This window comes from Scleropages formosus, chromosome 23 (genome assembly GCF_900964775.1).
Source record: "Scleropages formosus chromosome 23, fSclFor1.1, whole genome shotgun sequence".
NCBI classification, from domain to species: Eukaryota; Metazoa; Chordata; class Actinopteri; order Osteoglossiformes; family Osteoglossidae; genus Scleropages; species Scleropages formosus.
In genome coordinates, this window is record NC_041828.1 from 19,220,994 (window position 1) to 19,246,130 (window position 25,137).

At 45.3% G+C, this 25,137-nt stretch overlaps 2 protein-coding genes across 6 annotated transcripts; one reads left to right on the forward strand and one right to left on the reverse strand.

Annotated features, from left to right (window-relative positions):
- Positions 1-702: 702 nt before the first annotated feature.
- Positions 703-3,024, forward strand: dpm3 (dolichyl-phosphate mannosyltransferase subunit 3, regulatory). 5 transcript variants are annotated; one of them, XM_018765905.1, is made up of 3 exons: positions 710-736; positions 1,470-1,561; positions 2,431-3,024. In XM_018765905.1, exon 3 carries the CDS (start codon positions 2,476-2,478, stop codon positions 2,752-2,754), a length of 279 nt encoding a protein of 92 aa, XP_018621421.1. In that variant the 5' UTR covers positions 710-736; positions 1,470-1,561; positions 2,431-2,475; the 3' UTR covers positions 2,755-3,024. The 5 variants fall into 5 exon arrangements, with proteins under 5 accessions (XP_018621419.1, XP_018621422.1, XP_018621421.1 ...); XM_018765904.1 differs by having other exon boundaries at positions 721-746; XM_018765903.1 differs by lacking the exon at positions 1,470-1,561 and having other exon boundaries at positions 703-746.
- A 6,569-nt stretch (positions 3,025-9,593) lies between these two features.
- Positions 9,594-24,624, reverse strand: LOC108942464 (ephrin-A1-like). The gene is made up of 5 exons (XM_018765859.2): positions 24,340-24,624; positions 13,190-13,485; positions 12,340-12,405; positions 11,367-11,429; positions 9,594-10,459 (listed from the first exon to the last, which is right to left on the reverse strand). The coding sequence occupies exons 1-5, from the start codon at positions 24,435-24,437 to the stop codon at positions 10,335-10,337; spliced, it is 648 nt and encodes a 215-aa protein (XP_018621375.1). The 5' UTR covers positions 24,438-24,624; the 3' UTR covers positions 9,594-10,334.
- Between the last annotated feature and the right edge of the window lie 513 nt (positions 24,625-25,137).

The window sequence follows — 25,137 nt, forward strand, 5'->3', positions numbered from 1 at the left end:
GAACCGCTTGCCCCATACGGGGTCACGGGGGACCGGAGCCTACCCGGTAACACAGGGCGTAAGGCCGGAGGGGGAAGGGGACACACCCAGGACGGGACGCCAGTCCGTCGCAAGGCACCCCAAGCGGGACTTGAACCCCAGACCCACCGGAGAGCAGGACTGTGGTCCAACCCACTGCGCCACCGCACCCCCTGTAGTCTAAGAATATTTAAATATATTTAAAACCTGTGGAAACGCAGATATTTTTACCATAGAACAATACAAGACACCTTTTTGGTAAGGTCCTTAACCAGAATTGATCCAGGAACAATAGCCAGGCTTATATTTGCTTCATAATTGGAAAATCAGTATAAAAGAGTTATCCAATATTGGTGAATTTGCTTTTGACAAAGGTACCACTTAAATGAATATTTATATTTTAAGGTAGGATATTTTCAAGCCCTGTGTGTCTACATTGGTACAGAGTAACTGATGGCAGTTTTGCTATAGTGACCAGGAGGTTATGTTCAGCAGAGGTACTTTTGAATCCACCTCCATTTGTAGGCTACAGAACATCGGAGGAAAACTCGAGCAAACCAGCAGGGGTTCCGCACATTTCCCAGACGGGCAGAGATCTCCGCCAACGGGTTTCCACTGGAGCTATTAAGTCGTGCAGTAAACTACATATCCCACAATCCTCTGCAATCAATAACGTCATATACGCTCGACTCAGACGTGTTCGCTGACTGCTCGGGAGGTGAGGAAACGTACGTGTTTTATTCTGAAATAATTATTATAATGCGTGTGATTCTGTGTATTTTTGTTTGTAATGTCATCAGGCATATTTCTCACATAGAATATATTATTTGTGAAAATGTAATTCAACGTGTAATAATTGCATCAGGTTTACTGAACCAATAAGATTATTACAACTTCCTGTTAGTCTAGTGACTGTGTGTGTGTGAAGCTGCGTTTACATTATTTAACATGATTTTACACTAAATTTGTGTAGTTGTATAAATTTGTTTGTACTGAAGTGCCTCATTCAATGAAGAATCAGAAGGTGCCTGATAGGTTCTGCTGCCATGGTGGGGCCTCAAATTACTTCCAAAGACTTGTGGGATCGGAAGGCTGTAACTCGATTTGTTTGTAACTCCAAAGTCATCTTTTTTTGCTAAGCAGCTATCAGTAAAAGCTCAATAATGTATACAAGCTAAATACACTCATACACAAAACATCCTGCCATCCATTATGGGGGAGCTGGTAGCGAAGTGGTTAGAGCTGCTGCCTTTGGACCAAAAGGTTCAAGGTTGTAAGATTGAATCTTACCTCCTACTAGTACCCTTGAGTAAGGTAATTACCCTAAAATTGCTCCAGTAAAATGACCCAGCTGTATAGTCAGGTAAATACTTATAAGTAGCTGAACATTGTAAGTTGTTTTGGAGAACAGCATCATGTAAATTAATAAATGTAAATTATCGCTTGTTCAGGGCGAGGTCACGGTGTCCAGAGTCTGACCCAGGATCCTAGGGTGTGCAGCTGTTTACATTCTGGATGTGATGCCAGTACAGTGCATATCTGAGTGAGTTTTACTGCCATGTAAGGGCTAGACACAGAGATTCGGTTCTCAAACACACACACACACACACACCCACACACACACATACACACACATTGGCTGAAGTCGCTTATTCTGAGCGGGGTCATGGCGAACCGGAGCCTAACCCAGCAACACAGGGCACAAGGCTGGGGGGGAGGGGACACACCCAGGATGGGACGCCAGTGCATCACAAGGCACCCCGAGTGGGACTCGAACCCCAGACCCGCCAGAGAGCAGGACCCGGTCAAACCCGTCGCACCCCCCCAAATTCAGTTGTTTTTTTTTTTTTTTTTAGATATTTATTTTTTTGTAATTATTAACTTCAAATTACATTAACCTTAAAATTGAATTTAATATATCAGACAGTTGTCTGCTTCAGGCCTACTTGAACTAAGTTTATTTTTTAAAAAGAAAATAAAAACTTAAGAATAGATTTCTTTTAATTTGTATGTTAAAAAATGTGGATATATCAGAAAGTACAATAAAAAATAGGTGAAATTAAAATAAATACTCTCCACAAACCACTACTTAGTGCCAGTTATTGACTATATAACCAACCCACGTCCTTAATTGTCAGGAACACCAAATGAACACTGGAAGCAAGCTGGAAGAATGCAGTCTCACAGTCGTGGAATGTTAGAAAATAAAGGTTAAGAAAATGCAATTGAAAATAAAGTAGGAAACATGTTGAAAATCACAGTTTAGCGTTCATTATGCAAGGAGCCAGTGTAGCTTTCTTGCTTTTCTTTAATCTCACTTATGTTCTCTCATATTTTCATGTTGTTTAGCATTACTTGGGATTAGTTCAATAATTTCAGTGTCCTTTCTCCCATATCGATTAATTTTCCCAGGACTTCCCAGTCACTGAGTTCTCTGCATCTCTTCACCTGTCCACAATGACCAAGCTGCTGGAGTGGTTGCTGGGTGTCTCAGTGGTGGTCACAGCGTGGGGTCTGCTGACCTTTGACCTGCTGGACCTGAAAGTGCCACAGGTGTACAGAGAAGTGGTTTGGCCCATGCCCGTTTACCTGCTGGTGGTGTTTGGGTGCTACTCCATAGCCACCGTGGGCTACAGAGTGGCCACTTTCAATGACTGTGAGGAAGCAGCCCAGGAGTTGCAGGCACAGATAAAGGAAGCCAAACTGGACCTTAAGAAGAAAGGACTGAAATTTTGACCTGGAGACCCACTTACGTGTGATTAGGCCTGATCGTGTCTGTTGGAGAAACAGCGGAACTTGATGTATAGAAGTACACTTGGGTGCTCTCAATAACAGGTCTTTTGAGTCACATCATAATGTGTGCACATGGAACAGGATCATGGCTGCGGTGTAACAGGAAGCCTAGGCTGTTCTGTCATACGTGTTTTAGTTCTGAAGAAAGTCACATTCCAGTAGATGCCCTGAGGCAGAGACAATGCTGTTTCATAAAGATTTGCTTTTCTTAAATCTTGTCCTGTGTGTGATGAGTGAGTCTGGTCATGAACAACACAACTGAGGAAGATGAGTACATGGAAGCACTCAGCCCAAAACAAAACCAGATTTTTCAGATAAACACAAAGCACTGCACAGGTCACATGTTCTCTTCATGCTGCGGAGTTGTCTTAAACAGGACTTGGTCCGAGTTTCAGAAGATGATCATCTCGAAAGGCCCCTGTTAATGGACCTAAAGGTGTGTAGTGTAATCTGCACATGTTATAGTTCATCTATCAGTCCTCTGCATATCATCACTCAAGAGTTACTTATTTTTTCCTTTTTATCAGAGGATAGATGGATCATATGCTGGTCTTTTGACCAATTATTGTGTTTTGACTAGAAGTTCCAGTTAAATACATGTAAATTAGATATGTTCTTAGGTATATATTTTACTTGGGACTTTGTCATTTGAAGTTGGGATCACGGTGAAATTGTCTTTGCTCACAGATCTGTTGTTCATCTTAAACATTTACATTTAGACACTTCTCTAAAGCGACATACATCTCAGACAACACAAAGAGTGCGTTACATCAACAAAAGGAAAGATTTTGATGCAGACACATGGTTCTAGAGTACAGTCCATTTGTCACATTCCACCGTATGAATTGGTATACATCACACAAGTAGCTACATAGAGGTTAACCCATTCAACAATATCTAATCACAAAATTATTAAATATGTATTCATCATCCACAATACAAGCAACAGCACTGTTTCTCCATCGACATGGCCTGGAAGGTTTGTTCCAATTAGTTGAAGCTGTCAGCGTGTTTATAAAGTCTGGACACTTACTGTGCTGGAGTTGACCAGTGTGTGAACCCAGGAGCAATCCCCAAGAGCAAACCGACATGTGTGGTGAGCCATCCCTGATCACCATTTGGCTAAACCGCCTGCAGTCACAGGTGAGAAGGCCATAGTGCTGCTGGCTGCCTAACATCTGTCTCCATCTGTCTCCGTGATAATCACTGAGCTTCATAGCCTCAAAGGAAATCAGCAAACAGCTGTACGTAGACGGTGAGCATAGAGGATTCAAGATGTCAATGCAGTTTTTATTAGCTTTTTTGGTTCATCGTATGAAATTATTGTAATGAGAAACACCCAATTTTTCCATTTGTGAAAAATTTCCTCTGATTATGGTCTGAACCTTTGTACTGCAATGGGAGGTCTTTTGAAAAACCGCCGAAATGCTCTGAGAAGGTCTGACAGATCTTCATACAGAGATCAGATGGCACAAATCGGCAGCACGTACACCATACTCCTACAGTACGTCCTACAGCACATGCTGAAGGACATGGTCATACTCTACTTTTCTACATGGTCATACTACTTTTCCAAGTCTACAATATACATGTAGACATGATTCCCTCAAATAGCTGTGTCACGTAGTAGAGCTGGTCTGCTGTTTCATGACCAGGTTGAAATCGACATTGCTCCTCTTCAATCTGTTCCTTCTGAAGTATCAGCTGGAGTCTCCTTTCCAGTACCAAGCTTCACCTGGGGGGCTGAGGAGTGTTTTTTACCTCTACTTTGAAAACACCCTTTAATTTCACTTCTTAAACATAGGGGCCACCACCCCGTTTGCCTATCCAGAGACACCCACCTTCCATGTGACCATGAAGAGATGTGTGAGCCATGGTGACCTCACATACTATAGCATTTTTAACATCTCCTACTGAATCTCATCTAGCCATGTAGCTTCACCGTTACCATGGATGCGGCTACTGAAAGTTGCTGTTTGAGGGCGGATGGGGGGACAGATTAGGCTGTCCAAGCATGGACATTTACCTTAATTCTACAGGAGCACACAACCACTCTCACCATACTGGCAACAGAGACAAAATAATGCAGTATCACAACATTGTGTTTGTGGGTGTGTGCACACATAGATATAGTGTTAGACCATGCTACTAAAACTAACAATTACCATTTTTTCAGTGTTTGGGGGAAAATTCACTTACTGTTACCGTGATCAAGTGTATATGCAGTACTGCAGTACTTACCTATGCCTGTTTCTCCTGTTTTTCCAAAGTACCCCTTTGGGGTACTACTTACCGTCTCATCACTGCCAAACAGAGGTTATGGGTTTGGACCTCCTTTATAGTGCCTCTTGGGAAGCGGCCACCCTTCCCTTGGAAATGTACTGCTGTTGCAGGGGGTGTTCAATATACGTTGGCCATTGTGTTGTCAGATGTACGCCGATCAGCGAAAACATTAAAACCACTGGCGGGTGAAGTGAATAACATGGATTATCTCGTTACAATGGCACCTGTCAAGGGGTGAGATGTATTTTGCAGCAAGTGAACAGTCAGCTCTTGAACTCTATGTGTTGGAAGCAGACGAAATGGACAAGAGTAAGGATCAGAGAGACTTTGACATCGGCCAAACTGTGATGGCTAGACAACTGGGTCAGAGCATCTCCAAAACGACAAGTCTTGTGGGATGTTCCCAGTATGCAGTGGTCAGTACCTGCCAAAAGTGGTCCAAGGAAGGACAACCGGTGAACCGGCGACAGGGTCGTGGGAGCCCAAGGCTCACTGATGCGCGTGGGGAGCGCAGGCTAGCCTGTCTTTTCCGATCCCACAGAAGAGCTACTGTAGCACAAATTGTTGAAAACCTTAATGCTGGCTATGATGGAAAGGTGTCAGAACACACAGCGCATCGCAGCTTGCTGCGTACGGGGCTGCGTAGCCACAGATGGGTCAGAGTACCCATGCTGACCGCTGTCCGCAGCCGAAAGCGCCTACAATGGGCACGTGAGCGTCAGAACTGGACCATGGAGCTATGGAAGAAGGTGGCCTGGTCTTATGAATCACATTTTCTTTTAGATCATTTGGATGGCTAGGTGCGTGTGTGTCATTTACCTGGGAAAGAGATGGCAGCAGGATGCGCCATGGGAGGAAGGGAAGCCCGCGGAGGCAGTGTGATGCTCTAGGCAACGTTCTGCTGGGAAACCTTGGGTCTTGGTGCTCATGTGGATGTTACTTTGACACGTACCTCCTACCTAAAGATTGTTGCAGACCACGTACAACCCTTCATGGCAACAATATTCCCTGATGGCAGTGGCCCTTTTAGCAGGGTAATGCGTCCTGGCACACTGCAAAAATTGTTCAGGAATGGTTTGAGGAACATGACAAAGAGTTCAAGGTGCTGACTTGGCCTCCAAATTCCCCAGATCTCAATCCGATCGAGCATCTGTGGGATGTGCTGGAAAAACAAGTCCGATCTATGGAGGCCCAACCTCACCACTTACAGGACTTAAAGGATCTGCTGCTAACGTCTTGGTGCCAGATACCACAGGACACCTTCAGAGGTCTTGTGGAGTCCATGCCTCGACAGGCCAGAGCCATTTTGGCAGCATGAGGGGGACCTTCACAATATTAGGCAGGTGGTTTTTGTGTTTTGGCTGACCGATGTGTATTTGTCTAACTGTTTTGAGATCTCATTGTGCTGTCCAAATTAGGCACCAGCACAGCTTTCCAACCAAAAACAGCACAAGAGAAGACCCTTCAACACACCCAGGGCTGACGATAGGGTTGAGGAGTCTTGTACCCCTCAACAAAAATCAGTCAGTGAAGTTCTGGATATGTACATATACATGAAAATATATATGTCCATGTGTTTTATATATGGACATTTTTATTTTAGATATAGATACATATGCAACATGCTTGTGCAGCGAGTAGCTCTGCTGCCTCACAGCACCTGAGCTCTTCACGTGTCACTTCGAATCCGGCTCAGTCTATGCGGGGTTTGTTTGTTCTCCCTTTGTCTGTGTGGGTTTCCTCCTGGTGCTCCGGTTTCCTTCCAAGGTTAACAAGTATGCAGTTCAAGTAGATTGGTGATACTAAATTTCCTATCGTCTGAGGATGTGTCTGTGGCTAGCCTGCAATGGACTTGCGCCCCATCCAAGGTGTACCCCTCCTCAGCCTTGTGTTGCCAGGTTAGGCTCCGCTTCGCCGCCACCCTGCTTGGGACAAGCGGTTTCAGACACTGTGTGTGTGTGTGTGTGTGTGTGTGTGTGTGTGTGTAATTATAAATATTCAGAACATGAATTTCTAGTTTAACAGACTGAAAAGTAAATGTACGTCATTAAAGTGAATTTGTGTTATTAATTACATTAAGACTGAAGTTAGTTAAGGGAACAAATAGATATGCATAATTTACTATTTAGAGTGAAAGTTTGTCTCATAGAAAATGTCACTTATAAAGATATAACATTTCAACAGGAGATACAACATTCCAGTGATGTGTCTTACCATGTTTGCATCATATATAAAGAGGAAAATCTTATTTTTTCTAATATAATCCTTCATTATTAAGGAAGGTTTTTAAAATAATTGTTATGAAGATTACAACTTATTTTTAGATTTTTGCAGCCAAATTCAATACCCTCAAATTTTGACATCTCTAGGAATACGCTGCAACAGGGATATTGAAATTTACCACCATTTTAAACCACATGCACACGGTCTCAAACTGCTTGTCTTAAGTAGAATGCACTGAACTGGAGTCTAACCCAGCAATACAGGGTGCAAGGCTAGACACACACCCATACGCACCCAGGGCGGGATGCTAGTCCATCTCAAGGCACCCTAAGAGGGATTCAAACCCCAGACCCACCAGAGAGCAGGCCTTGGCCAAACCCGCTTCACCACCATGTCCCCCTTTGTTTTAAATCAGAAAGATAATAATGCATGCCCAGCCCATCCAAAAACCCCAAACCAATTTTCACTAATATCTCTAGAACATCTACATAATGATTTCTTCTAAATATATGTTGAAATAATTGCAGACAATTTAAAAGAAACCAGGCACTTTACTGTAATGACCTGTTACTGTGCTCTGAATGAACGGGAGAAGGGTTGATTGTGAATTTTGGTGGAGGGAGGAGGTTTGGCAGTCATTCTTGCACAGCTACTGCACAAATGCATGGAAACAAAGTGAACAGGAGCAAACGAGGAGGAAATAGCTGACTGTACACTAGCGCCAACTGCAACTATACGTAACGTCTCACTTTCAATTTTTTTTGGCTACTCTATATATAAATTTCATTATTCTCATTTTTTTGTTGTGGAACTTGAAAATTGGGGGTCAAAAGCCAAAAGCTGTTATGCTGAAATTCCGGGTAAAGAGTTTGTGAACCCAAGAATACCTGTATTTAAAACAAAAGTAAATGTTTGTATTGTACGGTTCAGTTAACAAATTTGTCAAGCCATTTGCCAGAAATCTGTACACATTTCCAAACCATACAGCTTTCTAAACCGAAGGTCACCCGTCATTCATTCTGGCAAATACATCTGGCTTTTTTTTTTTTCCTTTTTAAAAGAATAATGAACTCCCATTTAATGCATAACTGCCTGTCTGATCAGACAGACATATTTTAATGTGAACTGATCGAACAGATACTGGGAAAAAAACCTCCACCTCCTAAACACAGATATGGATTTAAGGATAGATTTGAAGCTCTACATCAGCAATTATTTCATTTCTTAGTTTTTGAAACTTGGTAACTTGAAATTGGGCTGAGTGAAAAGGTCCCCGCAACGAAGGGAGAACAAACAAAGAATGAGACCAACAACATTCTCACATTTTTAAAAGCTCTTTATTTGTCACCTTCACATTTGTATTTATCAAAACCTTTCATATATTCTTCTATATACACATTTAACATTATGCATACAAATGTACAAGTTAGCACAGAATTTCAGAAGGTTGACTTGGACTAAGCCAACATGTGTCCATCACTTTAATGCTCTGTGCCATTTAGACTCATTTGCGTGACTTTTCGAGAAAAATACCGCGTCAAACAGGTTTTACCCATTCTTGTCAGAAGCCACACTTAAAACACCCGTTAAAACAACTAGAGAAATTCAGTCGGTTTCACTCAGCTGATTTCCAGGCCTCTACAGGTCTGTCCTATGCAATCTGATCTATATGCAATATGTTATGGATTTCATTGCACGGGTGGTGCTCAGCTGAAGACACACAGTACGTGACTCATGACAATCCAGACTTATTTTGGTCGTCCAATTAACCTTATTTTTACGACATTTGGTTGTAACGCTGACCGCCTCATCTGCTGAACGATAATATTGACTGGGCACGCTGCCACAAGGCACTATATCTTATTGTTTGGGTTTTACTGACTGAACATTTTGTTTGTGATTCCAAGCGAAAAAGAAAGTGGGGAAAAAAAGCAAAAGACAATAGATTTAAAAAACAAAGTTAAAACAGTGCAGCAAAATATATGTAAGACTGGGCTGTACTTATATTATTCTATATTAATATTTTAACAGGAATAATATGATGAAAAATAAGTTGAAAAATTATAGCCTTATACAACATAGCACTGATGCATTTTAATTGTTTATATATCCTAATGGAAGGGCGTGGGGGTGCAGCGGGTTTGGCCAGGGCCTGCTCTCTGGTGGGTCTGGGGTTCGAGTCCTGCTTGGGGTGCCTTGTGATGGACTGGCGTCCCGTCCTGGGTTAGACTCTGGCTCTTGCCGTGACCCCGCTTGGGAGAAGCGGTTTCAGAGAGTGTGTGTGTATGTGTGTATCCTAAGGGTTCATGTAATACAGTATAAGGGGGTGTGTGAGTGACACCGGTTGTTTGAATGAAACCTGTCCATAAGTCAAGGACCACCAGTGCCGTGTTCTGCTGCATGACATTGGGTGCATTAGTCCAATTTACAGAAAGAAAGAAAAAAAACCGAACATCCCTCAATGCTACAACCATAAAAATTAAGACTTGATACTGGTTTACAGAGATACACACAATAAAGCAGGTCAGTTTTACTAGAAAATAGGAGAACTCTTTGGTCTCAGGTTCTCTTTGTCCACGTAGAAAGGCTCATTTTGACTAAAGACAAAGAGCAAGGCTCTTTTCGTTACACCGGGGTCTGAGATTCATCGGTCATTTGTTTGGCCACAGACCGGGATGCGCTGTATGTCAAAGGACACAGTACAGAGAGTGCTTCTCTTTAACTCCTCTTCCTTAATACTATTTGTCCTTTGAGTTATAAGAGAAGAAATTAAATCCTAGATCATTCTTGTTAAAGACATACTGTATCTATATACATATATATAGAGAGAAGTCCTTCCTCCAAAGGAACCGTTAAAAATAGTTCATTCCTTCATATATAAACAGGACACCAGTTTCAAAAGTTCCCTCCCAATGGCCAGCACTGGGATTCATGCGCAGGTCCTCCTCGCGGACCGCTGTTGCTGTAGTCCAGTGTCTGTGCACAAGTGGGCAGGGGTTCGCCGCCCTTGAAATATTTCATAGCAATAGCAGCAATAGGACGACACAAGCTGACGCCATCAAGGAAGGGAGCGTGGCCCTCAGCACTCCTGAATTTGCCCCGACGCTTCTCTGGACGTCGGGTAGGACGACGACGGGGTCATCTGTGGCGAAAGAAGAAGAGAAACTCAGTTCAGATGCATTTGAGATCAATTAATTGAGGGCCAGTAGGTGGCGTAGTGGTTACAATGGCTGCCTTTGGACTCAGAGGCTGCAGGTTCACATCCCAACTCTGTTCAAATCCCACCCCTGCTGTCGTACCCTTGAGCAAGATACAGCTGGAACTGATCTTTTCAGACGATTCCAGGTTCTTTGGAGTTTCAATAATGAGCCATGAACACGCATCAAAAGTGGTTGGTTATAGTTCTGCAGAGCCTCCGCAGACGTCCACCTCGCCAGTCTCTGCACCGTGTTTATGTATCCCAACTGTCCCTTATTAGCTTGCGTTCATAAAACAGACTGTCCAAAGTCTCCTGAACGGAGGAGCCTGATATTCCAGAAGTTTCCATGGCAGGCAAAGGAAAAGGAATGCATAAAGTGAGATATAACGGCATGAAAATAGGAACATGTGAACTGATACCATGTGCTAAATAAAATAGTTATTGAAAATAAATCCTATGATGTAAAGAGTAAATAATAATGTAATTGTGATAAAAGGAAGTACACTCAACAGTACCCACCCTGATTTGTTCCAGTAAGAATTACCCAGCAGCAAAAGGGTAAATCAGTGCAAATAACTTAGCATTGTAAATCACTTAGGAGAAAGGTTTCGGCTAAGTGAAGAAATGTAAATGTAATTGCGGGTCTGAACATGAGCACATCTGGAAGCGGGAAGCGAGCTCAGCCCAGAAGATGACTATGAAGCTGCAGTCCATCATACTTCTGGAAGTGGAGAAGGAACCACTTTCTAGTCCATCCAAAATGAGCAAACATGGTAATGTTGCCAGGATATTATATAAACACCGTGTTATGGTGCTACAGCGTAGCAGGGAGAGCTTCTCGGAAACATACCTGCAGGCAATCTGCTGGGTGGGTTGTGCTCCCCTCCTCTGCCGGTGCGGGACTCCTGAGACTCTGGGGGATGGACAGATCAGCATTGGAACACAACTCCCCAAATATCTATCTGCTCAGCCATCAGACTTCAGAGCTTCACCACAGAATTTGGGCAAATAGTGAGAAAATATTTTCTGTGCTGATCCTCTGCATTTATATAAAGCCCGTATCTTGGATACAGAAAAAACTTGGAATTTACCCCTTCGTAAGGACAGTCTTACTGGGCTTAAGGGTTTACATTTACATTTATTTATTTAGCAGACACTTTTCTCCAAAACAACTTCCAATGAACTCTATGCAGTGTCATCAACTCACACACCTTATCCACCGCGGTGACTTACACTGCTATATACACTACTTACACTGGGTCACTCATCCATACATCAGTGGAACACACTCTCTCTGTCACTCACACAGTATGGGGGAACCTGAACAGCATGTCTTTATGTCTTTGGAGTGTGGGAGGAAACCAGAGCACCCAAAGACTTACACTGCTAGATGCACTAGGTCACTCATCCATACATCAGTGAAACACACTCTCTGCATCACTCACACACACACACACACACACACAATGGGTGAACCTGAACAGCTTGTCTTTGGAGTGTGGGAGGAAACCAAAGCACCCAAAGACTTACACTGCTAGATACACTACTTACACTAGGTCACTCATCCATACATCAGTGGAACACACACACTCTCTCTCTGTCACTCACACACTATGGGGTAGCCTGAACAGCTTGTCTTTGGAGTGTGGGAGGAAACCAGAGCACCCAGAGGAAACCCACACAGACACGGGGAGAACATGCGAACTCCACACAGATTGAGCAGAGATCGAACCCACGTCCTCTTGCACCACCCAGGCGCTGTGAGACAGCAGCGCTACTCGCTGCGCCACTGTTTAAAAGGAGAGCTGGGGAAACATTCCTACCGCCGGGTCCCACGACATCCACGCGCAGCCTCAGACAGTCGGACCCATGAAGATGCAGCGGTTTCGCTGGGGGACGAAACCAAGATGTCAAGGGTTAGACATCCAGTCGCGCTCCTAACGCCGCATTGCCATCATATTTCATTTCACATCACGTTTCCATCCTTATTCAGATTTATTTACATACAGACCACACAGCAGGAAAAATAAAATTTGAATTCAGAAAAATAACAAGCTATTTTTTTCTAGTTATGTGTTTTACATAAATATATGTGTGTTATTCATTACATGTATGTGAACATTATATATCTACAGAACACAAATTTACGCTGAAAATGGACCGAAAGCAAATTATGCTTGAGGCTGAAGCTGGTTAAGGGAACAAATAGATAAAAACTATTGTGTAGAGCAAGAGTTTGTTTCACAGCAAATATCACATCCAAAGATACACTTCATGGGTGGTGATGCCTCATACCATGTTTACACCGTATATATAAGGGGTCAGATCTTAAAACTTTAAAATGAAAGTTTCTTCATTCCAAAACAAGGTAAATCCCCCCTAATACTACAATTTATTTTTAAACAGCAAAATTTAGCACCCTCAAATTCTGGCACCCCTAGGCGACTGTCCAAGCTAACATAATAATAATAATAATAATAATTAGGCCCCGAATAAATGAATACTTTATCAGTTTACTCTTCTTTGCAGCCCCTCAGCAACAGTGGGGCGTAACCTATAACATTCTGGTTTTAGAGGCACGTTCCAGTGTTTTCAACTCCAGTGCATGTGCACACAGCCCCTGATGGTTGGCGGCAGGCTGAGGAAAGTGCCGGAAGCCGTGCGGACACTCACAGATGTAGTAGTAGCTCTCGCCTTGGCGGAACTCCTTGCCCAGGGTGAAGGGGGTGTAGCGCTGGAACTTCTCGGAGAACTTCTCGGGGCCGTGGGGGGCGAAGGGGTTGGCGCACTCCCAGCGCAGCTGCTCGTAGGACTGCGGGCGGCAGGCCTCGTAGTCGGCGCGCTCCACCATGTAGAGCACGTAGCGCTCGGCCTCCTGGGACGGAAGCAATCCCAGGGGGTAGTGCGGGCACACGATGTCTAGGTAGTCGTTGATGCGCACCTCCACCGTGTATTCATCCCAGAGGAAACTGTGGAGAGGGTGTGAAATAGTGCTCATTGCTCCAATAGAAAGGGACAGACAGCATCAAGAACCAAACAGAGGACGGATTTACAGATTTTTCCATCGATTCATTTAGCTGAGGCTGTTCTCCAAGGCTACTTATAATTATTTACCCATTTATACAGCTGGGTAATTTTACTGGAGCACTTAAGGTAAGCAGCTCTAACCACTACGCCCCCTGCTGGCCTTTTAACAGATGACAGTGAAAACTTGAAAACGCTACAAGGAAGGAGCAAATGAAATACGGCAAAATAATAATTTCCCATCCGTTTGCTAGTGACTTATATGTGTTATTGATTAATTCTCGCACAGTTTGGCTGGAGTGGAAGGGTAGTTGTCAAAAAAAAAAAGAAAAAAGACAACAAAGTGCATTGATCGCAACTCGAGGGCAGTGCGGGCTTTCGGGAAACAACGCTTATGCTGGGACTGACTATCCGTGGGTGAACACACGTGGACCGCTGCTCACGGGTAAGGAGCTCTGGGGTGTGAGCACAGCATGTATTGACACCGGCAGTCATCACTGCTGCGGGGATCTCCACACTTGTGTACGTGTGTGTCTATGTATATATATATATATATATATATAGGTAAACACACACACACACACACACACACACACACACACACACACACACACACACACACACACACACGTATGTATGTATGTATAGGATACATCCATTTACACAGCATCAATTCAAGCTTAGTACCTCAATCAAGGCCTCTACAGCCAAGGGTGGGATTCAAACCTACAACCTCTGAGCCCAGAGGCACCATTATATCCTGCGTAACACACACACTGTCTGAAGCCACTTGTCCCATGCGGGGTCACGGTGAGCCGGAGCCTAACCCGGCAACACAGGGCGTAAGGCTGGAGGGGGAGGGGACCCAGGGGACCCACCCAGGACAGGGGGCCAGTTCATCGCAAAGCACCCCGGGCAGGGCTTGAACCCCAGACCCACCAGAGAGCAGGGCCCAGACAGACCCACCGCACCACAGCACACCCTCCTGTGTAACACTGGAAATTTAAGTCCCCTGTCTTAGCAGGGAATCCCCCCCCCGGGCTACTCCACACCACAGACTGTGAACAAGTGCAAAGCTGCGATCCCTCTTCTCCTGTGCTTTCCTTGCACTTCTCCTCCAGCACCTCCTCACACTCTCCTCCCTTCGAACCCGGGTCCCGAGCTGTTTGTGGTCTAGCTTCACAAAGGAGGACAAAGGAGCACATAATTAAAAAATAAAGAGACACTGGTTATTCTGTGGGGGGTAATTATATGACCCCACCCTGCACCCTAAGGCTGGGTGTTGACGTTGTTGACAGCAGGGTTTGGTTACCTGAACACGCGATGCTCACTACGCTCACAGCCGTCACTCGAACCTCATTCACAAAGTTTGAGAGCTGCGCAAGTATTCTGCAGTCAATTTCCTAAATCACATTTTTATGGATTAGTTATTGCATTTTTTACTAGCCCACATCCTGCTACGTTTATCTCGGAATTATTATTATTATTGTTATAATTATTTATTTTTTAATTATTATTATTTGCCGATTAGGAAGAACCACAACACTTGGTCAGAGCAACGTAAAAAATGGGAGATGATGACATTATTAATACATCCATATATAAAACAATACTGCAATATTGGCCAAGTCATCCGCTGTCTAGAAAAGTGGGATGCGTCACAGGAATGTCTGATGGGGGTCAAGGGTCAGGCAGCACCTCAAGGCAGGGAGTGGGTGCACACACACACACACACACACACACACACACAGTCAGGGATTAAAGTGCACCCTCAACACAGGTGCCAGAACACGAAAAGCAGAAGAGTGTGCTTTGCGAAAACGGTGAACGATTCACACACACACCTTGGTTATGTCTCCAAAAACCCCACGTACAGGTTTTTTTCCAACATTTTCCCAACTCAGATGGTAATTATATCAACAGTTATTTCCTGCTTGGTGCTTCGCTTATGCCTTTATCCTAAACATCAAGTATTTGACTCATTTACACAGCAGAGTCTTTTTACTATGTTAATTTTCTCACTATGGTAAGTAGTTCAAAAGCAGTACCCAGGAGGGAGGGCTTGAACTGAACACTTTTAGGTGAGGATTCGATATCGTTAACCACCACAATAATTATGACTATTAAAAGTTAAAAGACCATAACTGGCTTTTAATAAGGTGCTTGCCTTGTCAAGGTCAGTTAAGTATAATCACAGTTGTTCAAACACACACACTGTCTGAACCGCTTGTCCCATTCAGGGGTCACGGGGAGCCAGAGCCTAACCTGGCAATACAGGGTGCAAGGATGGAGGGGAAGGGGACGCACCCAGGACGGGACACCAGTCCATCGCAAGGCACCCCAAGCGGGACTTGAACCCTAGACCCACTAGAGAGCAGGACCCGGTCCAACCCACTGCACCACCACACCCTTCTTGTTCAAACCACTCCCTTCAAACCCAGAAGTAGCAGGATCAAATAATCCCACTCAAGCTTTAGTATCCTTGAGCAAGGTACTTACCCTAAATTGCTCCAGTAAAATTACCCAGCTGTATAAATTTGTAACTGAACATGGTAATGGAGAGAAAAGTATCAGCTAAATAAATGTAAAACTCATCTCAGAGATGACTGCACTGAGGCCTCCTGGGTGGAGTCACCAAGAGATTAAGGCACCATTCATCCCCATAAGAGCCTCTCTAATGAGACTTCAGGACAGAAAGGGCTCTTGGTGATGCTGTGAGGACCTACGCTGCCTTCAAACGGAGTAAAATGGAAATAAATCAAAAAAGAGGCAAAAAATATCATCTGAATAATCTATTTGATATGGGTAAGTCACCACTGCCACTGCTATGCATTTCCTGCTGAATGTATATTTATTAATTTTGCACAGATTTCTATTCAGATGTTCAATTAATTTACTGTGAAAATCTCCCTGCTGTGAGCAACCCTGTCCAGTAGGGGGCAGTAGCGCACCTCAAACATTAATGGCAACGCCGCTGTCTGTCTACTGGATGTGCATCTGCAAAAACAAAAAAAAAGGTCTGTTGGCAAAACTAAATATGTCATTTCTATAACCAAGCAGAAAGAGATACACATACAAAATTAAAATAAATTTCAGAGGTTCTCACACAAAGCAAATGCCAGATGAATGAAGCCGCTCTGGTTCCTTATGATGGGCGCCGTAGAACGACAGTCTAACAGAACTCGGGTTGGGGGGGGAATAAACCCATAGGCACAGGGAAGGCAGCAGGCGTGTGGGAGGTTATGGGAGAGCAATGAACGCAGATGGCAAAGGCAGCGCAGAAAAACAAGCTGAGAGGAGCGCAGGAAATGCAGGAGGGAGGAAAGGTGGGGAGACACGGGTTCGAGAAGGACAGGCAGCCCCGCGAGGGCCCACGTCCTGTCGTTCTGCCAGCCCAAATCTAGCGTTGGCACATTCATGCGGAGCCTGCGCTCTGGGACCCAGGTCCCGGCGACGCAGCTGCTCTCCTGCCCGGTCCCGGGTCCCAGGGCCCCACAGTGGGTGGGGGACCTCGAGCAGGGGCCGCGGGTCAAGGTCCCGACAGGATGCTGACTTTTCCCGGGAAGGACGTCTCAGGAAAAGGAGTTACACACAGGCGTTCACACACCCGTGTGCATACTCAATGTCACGCAAATGCTTTTGCGTGTTCCCACACACACACACACACACACACACACACACACACACACACACACAAAACATGACAGCGCTGAAAAGTTTGGGTCCCGCCTAGACTCCGTGTTCCTTCCTCAGTTTAATCTTCTTACATAAAACAGAACAATATCTAGAGAGTAGAGAAGGGGGGGGGGGCTCACCATTATTCAGGAAAACACACACACACACACACACACACACACACACACACACACACACACACACAGTCACTACTGAGTCCATTGTCAGACATCCTGATGGCCCCTAATCTCAGTGTTTTCTCAGACTGTGTTTACTAGAAAGGGATTATACACCAAATTACAGGTCTGGAGGTGGGGGGTGGAGGCATTTCCAAGTGCCAGAAGAGGAATGTTGACAATGTGGAGAGCGAGGGAGATCTATAGATGAGATGATCGGCAACAAAGTGCAGGAATGCGTCTCTCTATGAACCTCTGCGGATACCAAGTGGCCGTGCTGTGCTGCGCACAGTCGCCACGCCGCCCTGCTGGCAAAAACAGGGTCCGCAACGCCCATCTCTGATGTGGGCGACATGGGGAAGGTCAGAGAACCGGTAAAATAGTAGGAGACACTCGATCGAGAACAATTTTATTTTAAAAAATAAGGCACGTATTTTTCTCTCGAGGGGGCGTCGTGGCGTAGTGGGTTTGGCCTGTGCCTGCTCTCGGGTGGGTCTGGGGTTCGAGTCCCGCTTGGGGTGCCTTGTGATGGACTGGCGTCCCGTCCTGGGTGCGTCCCCTTCCCCTCCAGCCTTGTGCCCTGTGTTTGTTGGGTTAGTCTCTGGGTTGTTGTGACCCTCCTTGGGACAAGTGGTGTGTGTGTGTGCGTGTGTTTTTCTCTCTTTTCCGACCCTAGAGAGGAAACACTGCAGACATGACAGATGACCTCGTGAGGGTAAAACACCTAAAACAGTGTACTGTACTGTGTTCTGCTTTTCATGGCTTTTACAGTCGCTAATAAAGACCCCGGTGCTGGAGCACAAGTCAATAAGTACAATACGTGATGCAGGAACTTCTTTACCATAAAAAGACACAACGAACCCTAATAAAACGAAGGAATCCTGCTGATCCAACCTTGCAGCTGCTGTTGCCTTTTGTGACTTCATATCAACTTTTTACCCCTCACTGCTTTTCACGTCGAAATCCACTCACATTTTTATGTGTGTCATTTACTCTCAAACATTTATTGTTTTAGTTGATGAAGAAACTTTCTTTCTCCACCGTTGCTTTGGTTTCCGTTTCCCTCCATGTCAATTTTTTCTGTTATACAAAACATACAAGTGGATCTTGCCGAGTGACTTTAACCCTCGGGTTGCGTTTCCGTCAAATTTTAACCATTTACAGTGTTTATCCGTCATAAATACGGTTTCTTTCATCTGAGTACCGTAAAGCTCCATGAGATCCTCCACACCAGGTATCTGAACACATAACATTAATGATCAGCACCTTCACTGAATTTTACCTCTGTTATTCACATGTTGAACATCTGTGGTGTGTGTTCACATCTGGATGTAGGAAATGAATGGGTGAGACTATAATAAAGAGGTAAGAGTGTCCACACACACACACACACACACACACACACACACACACACACACACACACACACACACACGTACGTTTCCTGCGTTGCACAAGCGAAGGCAGAGCTCCGATCGCTATCAGCGTAGTTGTGCCGCAGCGGCTCTGCGAACAGTGAATCACTGACTCATCCGGAATCAGCCCCCCCCCCCCCGTGTGACTCAGCTCCCACTCCTGCGCTACACCTGTGCTCCTCCTCTCCACTTCCTCTCCTCCACAGGGCCACAGTTTGAGCTCAGACTGGATTTGTGGAAAAACATCCAACTTGTCTCATCGTCTCCTGTTGTTGAAGTCACCTGGCAGACCTCCTTCCAGGTGTGTCCTGGGCAGCTCTTTACTCTCCGTTTCTTACGCACTCGCCCGTTCACTCACTTTCGCTAACCGCTGATCTTTGCCAGGGTTGCGGCAGGCTGCAGCCTATCCCAGGATTGCAGGATGCTGGGCTAGGAGGTGTACACCCTGCACAGGGCACCAGTCTACCGCGGCTGCTCGGCCACACACTCGCTCACACTCTGAGTCATTCGGTGTCACCAATTCACCTGAAATGCATCTTTGGATTGTGAGAGGAAACCAGAGCACCCGGGGGAAACCCACACGGAGGGTTCCAAACACCACAGAGTGAGATGGATTTGGTCATACATTGGAATAACCATAGAATCACTAATTCACCTGAAATGCGTCTTTGGATTGTGAGAGGAAACCAGAGCACCCAGGGGAAATCAACACGGAGGGTTCCAAACACCACAGAGTGAGATGGATTTGGTCATATACCGGAATAATCATAGAATCCAGGTGATCACTGAATGTTGTGTTACACTTAACTGACTTCATTCCTAGTCCATGTCACAAGTTCTATGCTTCGTTTTTGGGGTTCATGGTTCATAGACCTCATTTACATGAAATGGTACCACTTGCGTGTGGGTGTTCACATCTGGTACACCCAGATGTGAACACACAGACACACACACACACACACACACACCACAGATGTACAACATGTAAATAATGGAGGTAAAATTCTGTGAAAGTGCTGATCATTAATGTTATGTGTTCAGATACCTGGTGTGGAGGATCTCATGGAGCTTTACGGTACTCAGATGGAAGAAACCATATTTCTGATAGAGAAATTCAGGATTTTTGCTGTTTGGCCTTAACCTCCGCTGATATTTTGCACTATATGTTCTTCATGTATGTTGCATCACGTATAGAAATTAAATGTCAGTATAGTTGTATAATGACAATAAGTGGGGGGGGTGCGGTGGCGCAGTGGGTTGGACCAGGTCCTGCTCTCCCGTGGGTCTGGGGTTCGAGTCCCGCTTGGGGTGCCTTGCGACGGACTGGCGTCCCGTCCTGGGTGTGTCCCCTCCCCCTCCGGCCTTACGCCCTGTGTTACCGGGTAGACTCCGGTTCCCCGCGACCCCGTATGGGATAAGCGGTTCTGAAAGTGTGTGTGACAATAAGTGCGATTTTAATAAAAGTTAGAAATGCATCAAATCCAACCAATTCACAATCTGAGGGTTAATGAAAAAACACAGCAAACAGAACCTTCCAGTAGAACAGCCTACAAGTAGAAACTAATCATTAATCTGTGCACACTGCAGATACAGACCTGTATGGGGTAAATGAAACGCGCTCACACACACACACACACAAGTGCAGACAGGCAAAGCAGAGCACAGGAGCTCACACTGTAGAAACAAACGCTCGAGGACCCGGAAGACATCAGAGGTTGCTGATTTTCACACTCGGACAGTGTTGGCTCACACAGCGCGTTTCTCTTTTCTTTTTTTTTTAAACACACACAAGTAATTAGTGCGCACCTTACTGGCTGATCAATACTGTGCGTTCAATTTGCTGTGTTGCTCTAAGACACGCAAATGACTGAGACACACTTCAGAACGCAGGAGAGGATGCTGGCAGAAAGAGCAAGCAGAGGGAGGTGGGAGTGGAAACACGGCAGAGTTAAAAAAGGAGAATTAAAGCTTCTCCATACCACCCCTCCACCCACCATTCCTTAGTAAACTGTATTAGACGATAGATATAGAAGTAAAACGGGGGGGTGGCACAAACCCAAGGATTACGCAGAAACGATCACCACCATACACGTTTAACATAACTCGTGTCCAGAGGATTGGAGCACAAGCTGCCCTGGACGCACGTCCTGTATGTCAAGTGACCCCAGGATGCACAAATAGCAAACACCCCCAAGAATGCATATGCGTCTCTCATCTGGGCTGTTCGTCAGCGTCCGCCGTCCACGCAGAGCACACACGTTCGAAGAGGTCTTACCCCCCTGGGTCAAGCTGCTTATATTTAGCAGCTTTAAGAGGGATTCGGGTTATTATTATGATTTTTATGGATTCGGTTATGTAAATGGGGGCTGTGTCTGTTTATAATGTGGGCCAAAGAGACAAGATAAGACTGGAGGCCAGCGGGAGATAATCTCTGCCTCGGCAGTTCAGGATTACATGGAGAGGTGGAGAAACTTAAGTGTTTTATTTCACCACAAAACTCTTAAGAGTTTAATTAAAGTGATTATTTTAATACCAAGTCCTCTAATGCTTTGTTTGGAGGTTTAATCTTACAGGTGAATGAATGGCAACTCTGCAGACTCCAGGGCTCCCAAGATCATCAGGGGTTCACTACTATTGGCAGGATGACAACATTCAGAGCCTTCCCCATGGTGCTCTTAACCACTTTTAGACCTGGGGCTGTGCTCTCATGCCACTGCGAGGCCCAGATCCACAAGTCAGTTCATGGCCACACACCTGGTTCATTGTTTTTACACAGCTGAGTATTTTCTCCTAAGCAACAAGACACTGTGATTTACCCATTTATACAGCACAGTAATTTTTACTGTATCAGTTTAGGGTATATACCTTGACCAAGGGTACTCCAGTAGGAGTGGGATTCAAACCCCAGACCTTTCAGTCCAAAGGCAAGAGCTCAAACCACTACTCCACCTAATAACAAGACACCTAGTGATCCCATATATTCATTGCATTATTGTTCATCTTTTCCCTCACTAAACAGCTTCTTCCAGACACTTTACCCGACTGCTAGTTTTACATACTATCAGTTTACTACCAATGAAAGGATGAGCAATAGAAGAGCAACTCAATTTACATTTACATTTATTTATTTAGCAGGCACTTTTCCCCAAAGCGACTTCCAATGAACTCTATGTAGTGTTTTTAAATTTAAAGGTTTTGTATGAAGCTGGAGTCTCAACCAAGAGATTTGCAAAACTGTCAATGCATATTACACCTCCCATAAATGTTAGATTCTCCCGAATCATATATTTACTCATTTAGCCAACGCTTTTCTCAAAAAAGTGACTTACAATGTTTATCTGCTTACAACTATTTATCCATTTGTACAGCTGGGTAACGTTACTGGAGCGATTTAGGGTAAGTACAGGTGGTCCCCGATTTACGACGGGGTTACGTTCCGCGAAACCCATCGTAAGTCGAAAATGCATTTAATACACTTAATACGCACATCTGCTTGACAGACTGAGAGAGACGGATCACTGCCGCTGCCCAGCGAGAGAGTATCACTCCGCATATCGCTTGTCTGGGTAATAAAAATCAAAATTAAAAATTTGAAGTACGGTTTCTACTGAATGTCTTTTGCCAGCTTACCATCAAAGTCGGAAAAGTCGTAAGTCGGAGACCACCTGTACCTTGCTCAAGGGTAACAATATCCTAGAGCTGAGGCTCGAACCTGCAATCTTTCTTTGGGTCAGCAGCGCTAACCACTACCAGCTGTTCTTCTATAAATAATTAGAAATACATAATAATCATGCACTTAATACAGTAATTGTGGAGGTACATACACTTAGTGTTTAATAGCGAGCATGAAATCTGGGCTCCTGAGGAGGAATCCCTCACACAGGGAACTTGCTGCAATCATGTAGCGCCTCGGGGACACTACGGACAAGGACACGCCCACTGTGGAAATGGCGCCACTATCACTCGTCGCCCGCACCCCTCTCACACACACACACACACACACACACACACACACACACACACACACTGTCTAAAGCCACTTGTCTCAAGCGGGGTCGCGGCGAGCCGAAGCCTAACCCAGCAACACTGGGCGCGAGGCTGGTGGGGGAGGGGACACACCCAGGACGGGACGCCAGTCTATCGCAAGGCACGCCCAAGGGGGACTCGAACCCCAGGCCCACCAGGGGGCGGGGGCGGGACCGGGCCAAGCCTGCCGCCCGCCCCCCACCCTTGTCCGCACGTCTCTTTGCGGTGTTGCAATTATTTGTATTTTACCAAGTATAGAATTGGTGTCTATGCAGCCCACAAAGAAGAGAAGCGCACGTGCCGCGATTCGCACCTACGACTCGATCATGCATATCATATCATGGTTCAATAACAAGAAATGCGGCGCGCGCGCGCACACACACGTTGTCTTAAGTTTCGCTGAAATTCCAATATCAATATGGAACTGAAGTTCCGCCCCCGAAGTGAAGCGCGCGCCGTCAGACTCAGAGCGAAACTATGGTATGGGACGGCTCGGTGCTGCGCGTGCACCAGCACGGACAACCCCGTAGGAAAACACACGAAACACGTGAAAATGCAGTATGTTTGATGATGAGAGGCACTCGGGGTGGAACGAAACCCTCAGGTTGTGTTCTGTTCGAATTTGTCCAATTTTCAACTTTTGTTTATCAGAACATGGTTTGGTTTTCTTTGGTCTGCGGTGGCCCAGCGCCTGGGTGGTGCGAGAGGATGTGGGTTCAGTCCCCGCTCAGTCTGTGTGGGGTTCCTCCGGGTGCTCTGGTTTCCTCCCACACTCCAAAGACATGCTGTTCAAGTTCCCCCAGAGTGTGTGTGTTCCACTGATGTATGGATGAGTGACCCAGTGTAAGTAGTGTATCTAGCAGTGTAAGTCACCGCGGTGAATAAGGTGTGTGGGCTCATAACACTACATAAAGTTCATTGGAAGTTGCTCTGGATAAAAATGTCTGCTAAATAAATAAATAAATATAAATGTCTTAGTACCGTAAAGCTCCATGAAATCCTCCACACCAGGTATCTGAACACATAACATTAATGATCAGCACTTTCACAGAATTTAATTTTACCTATTTTATTCACACGTTGTACATCTGTGGTGTGTGTGTGTTCACCTCTGGGTGTACGAAATGAATGGGTGAGACTAATACAGAGCAAAGAGTGTCCGCACACACACACACACACACACACACACACACAGGAACCATTTCACTGGTAAATGAAGTCTATGGACCATAAACTCCAAGAGTAGAACTTGTGACAACGACTAGGAATGAACTCGGTTAAAAGGTGTAACAACATTCGTCGATCATCTCTGCTTTATTACTGCTGTAAACAATTATAACAGTTATAATTATAAATGTGTTTCGAACACAACCCGAGGCTTCGTGATGCTGAAACCATTTAGTGCTGGAGCGCATGATCCCTAGAATAAAATCTCGGATTCTCAGTATGCCGCATTCATGACATAAGACTTGCCCGAACACACACGCAGCAGCGTGCACACACTCACTTGGGGTTCGTGCTGTTCCAGAAGACGCTGTGGCGCTCCGCGGACGCGAGCCAGGTGCCCAAGATGACAATGACACAGAGCGCGCCGAGCGCGTCCATCGTGCAGCGCCGCAGTGATCGCGCGCACACCGCCGCACCGGGACACGCGCTGCCTACGGGATTCTGCGCCGATCCGCGAGTGTGACTTCGCAGCCACTAATCCGCGCAAACAATACAGTCGCTGAGACTTGAAAATGGGGGGGGGGAAAAAAAACCACACAGAACTCGTGCACGGTCTCTGGCGCGGGGACCTGCCGGAGTTATGAATGACTCGAGCGCGGAGCACAGTTTTGTTGGATATCCGTTGCAAGAAGACACGCCTCTCTTTGTGCGAGAACCAATGAGAACTACAGAAATAGCGTAATTTGCATATAATCGATAAGCACGCTGGGAGGCCCTATTGAGGGACGGGTTCGAGCTGTGAGTCCGTGGGTTACCGTGGGCTTGACTCTCATTGTATCTGTCTTTCGGTCAACGTTATTAATTGTGGTTCATGATTAGTGAACATTGTCATTCTGGTTTCTCCCATAATCTCCAGTTGTACCTCCAGTTTTCTTAGCGACGGACAATCTACCATTTTAATCTTGTGTTCTGATGCCTGGGTGGCCACGTAAGGAAGCGCAGGCCTTAAAGAAGCGATATGTAGCAACACAGCAGTGGCCTTAAAAATTTAAATAAGTGTTACAATGACCAAAAACGTATCAAAAGTCCACTGCTCTGTGCATTTGCAGAGACTCCTTACAATGAATGTGAATGTTTA

What these genes read in the sequence shown, in the direction of transcription:
- dpm3 (XM_018765903.1), top strand. Translation starts at nt 2,476, where the DNA reads ATGACCAAGCTGCTGGAGTGGTTGCTGGGTGTCTCAGTGGTGGTCACA.
- LOC108942464 (XM_018765859.2), bottom strand. Translation starts at nt 24,437, where the DNA reads ATGGACGCGCTCGGCGCGCTCTGTGTCATTGTCATCTTGGGCACCTGG. An exon ending in CGAGAGCTACTACTACATCT is followed by an intron (nt 12,406 to 13,189) that starts GTGAGTGTCCGC and finishes TTCGTCCCCCAG; the next exon opens with CGAAACCGCTGCATCTTCAT. An exon ending in GGATGTCGTGGGACCCGGCG is followed by an intron (nt 11,430 to 12,339) that starts GTAGGAATGTTT and finishes TCCATCCCCCAG; the next exon opens with AGTCTCAGGAGTCCCGCACC.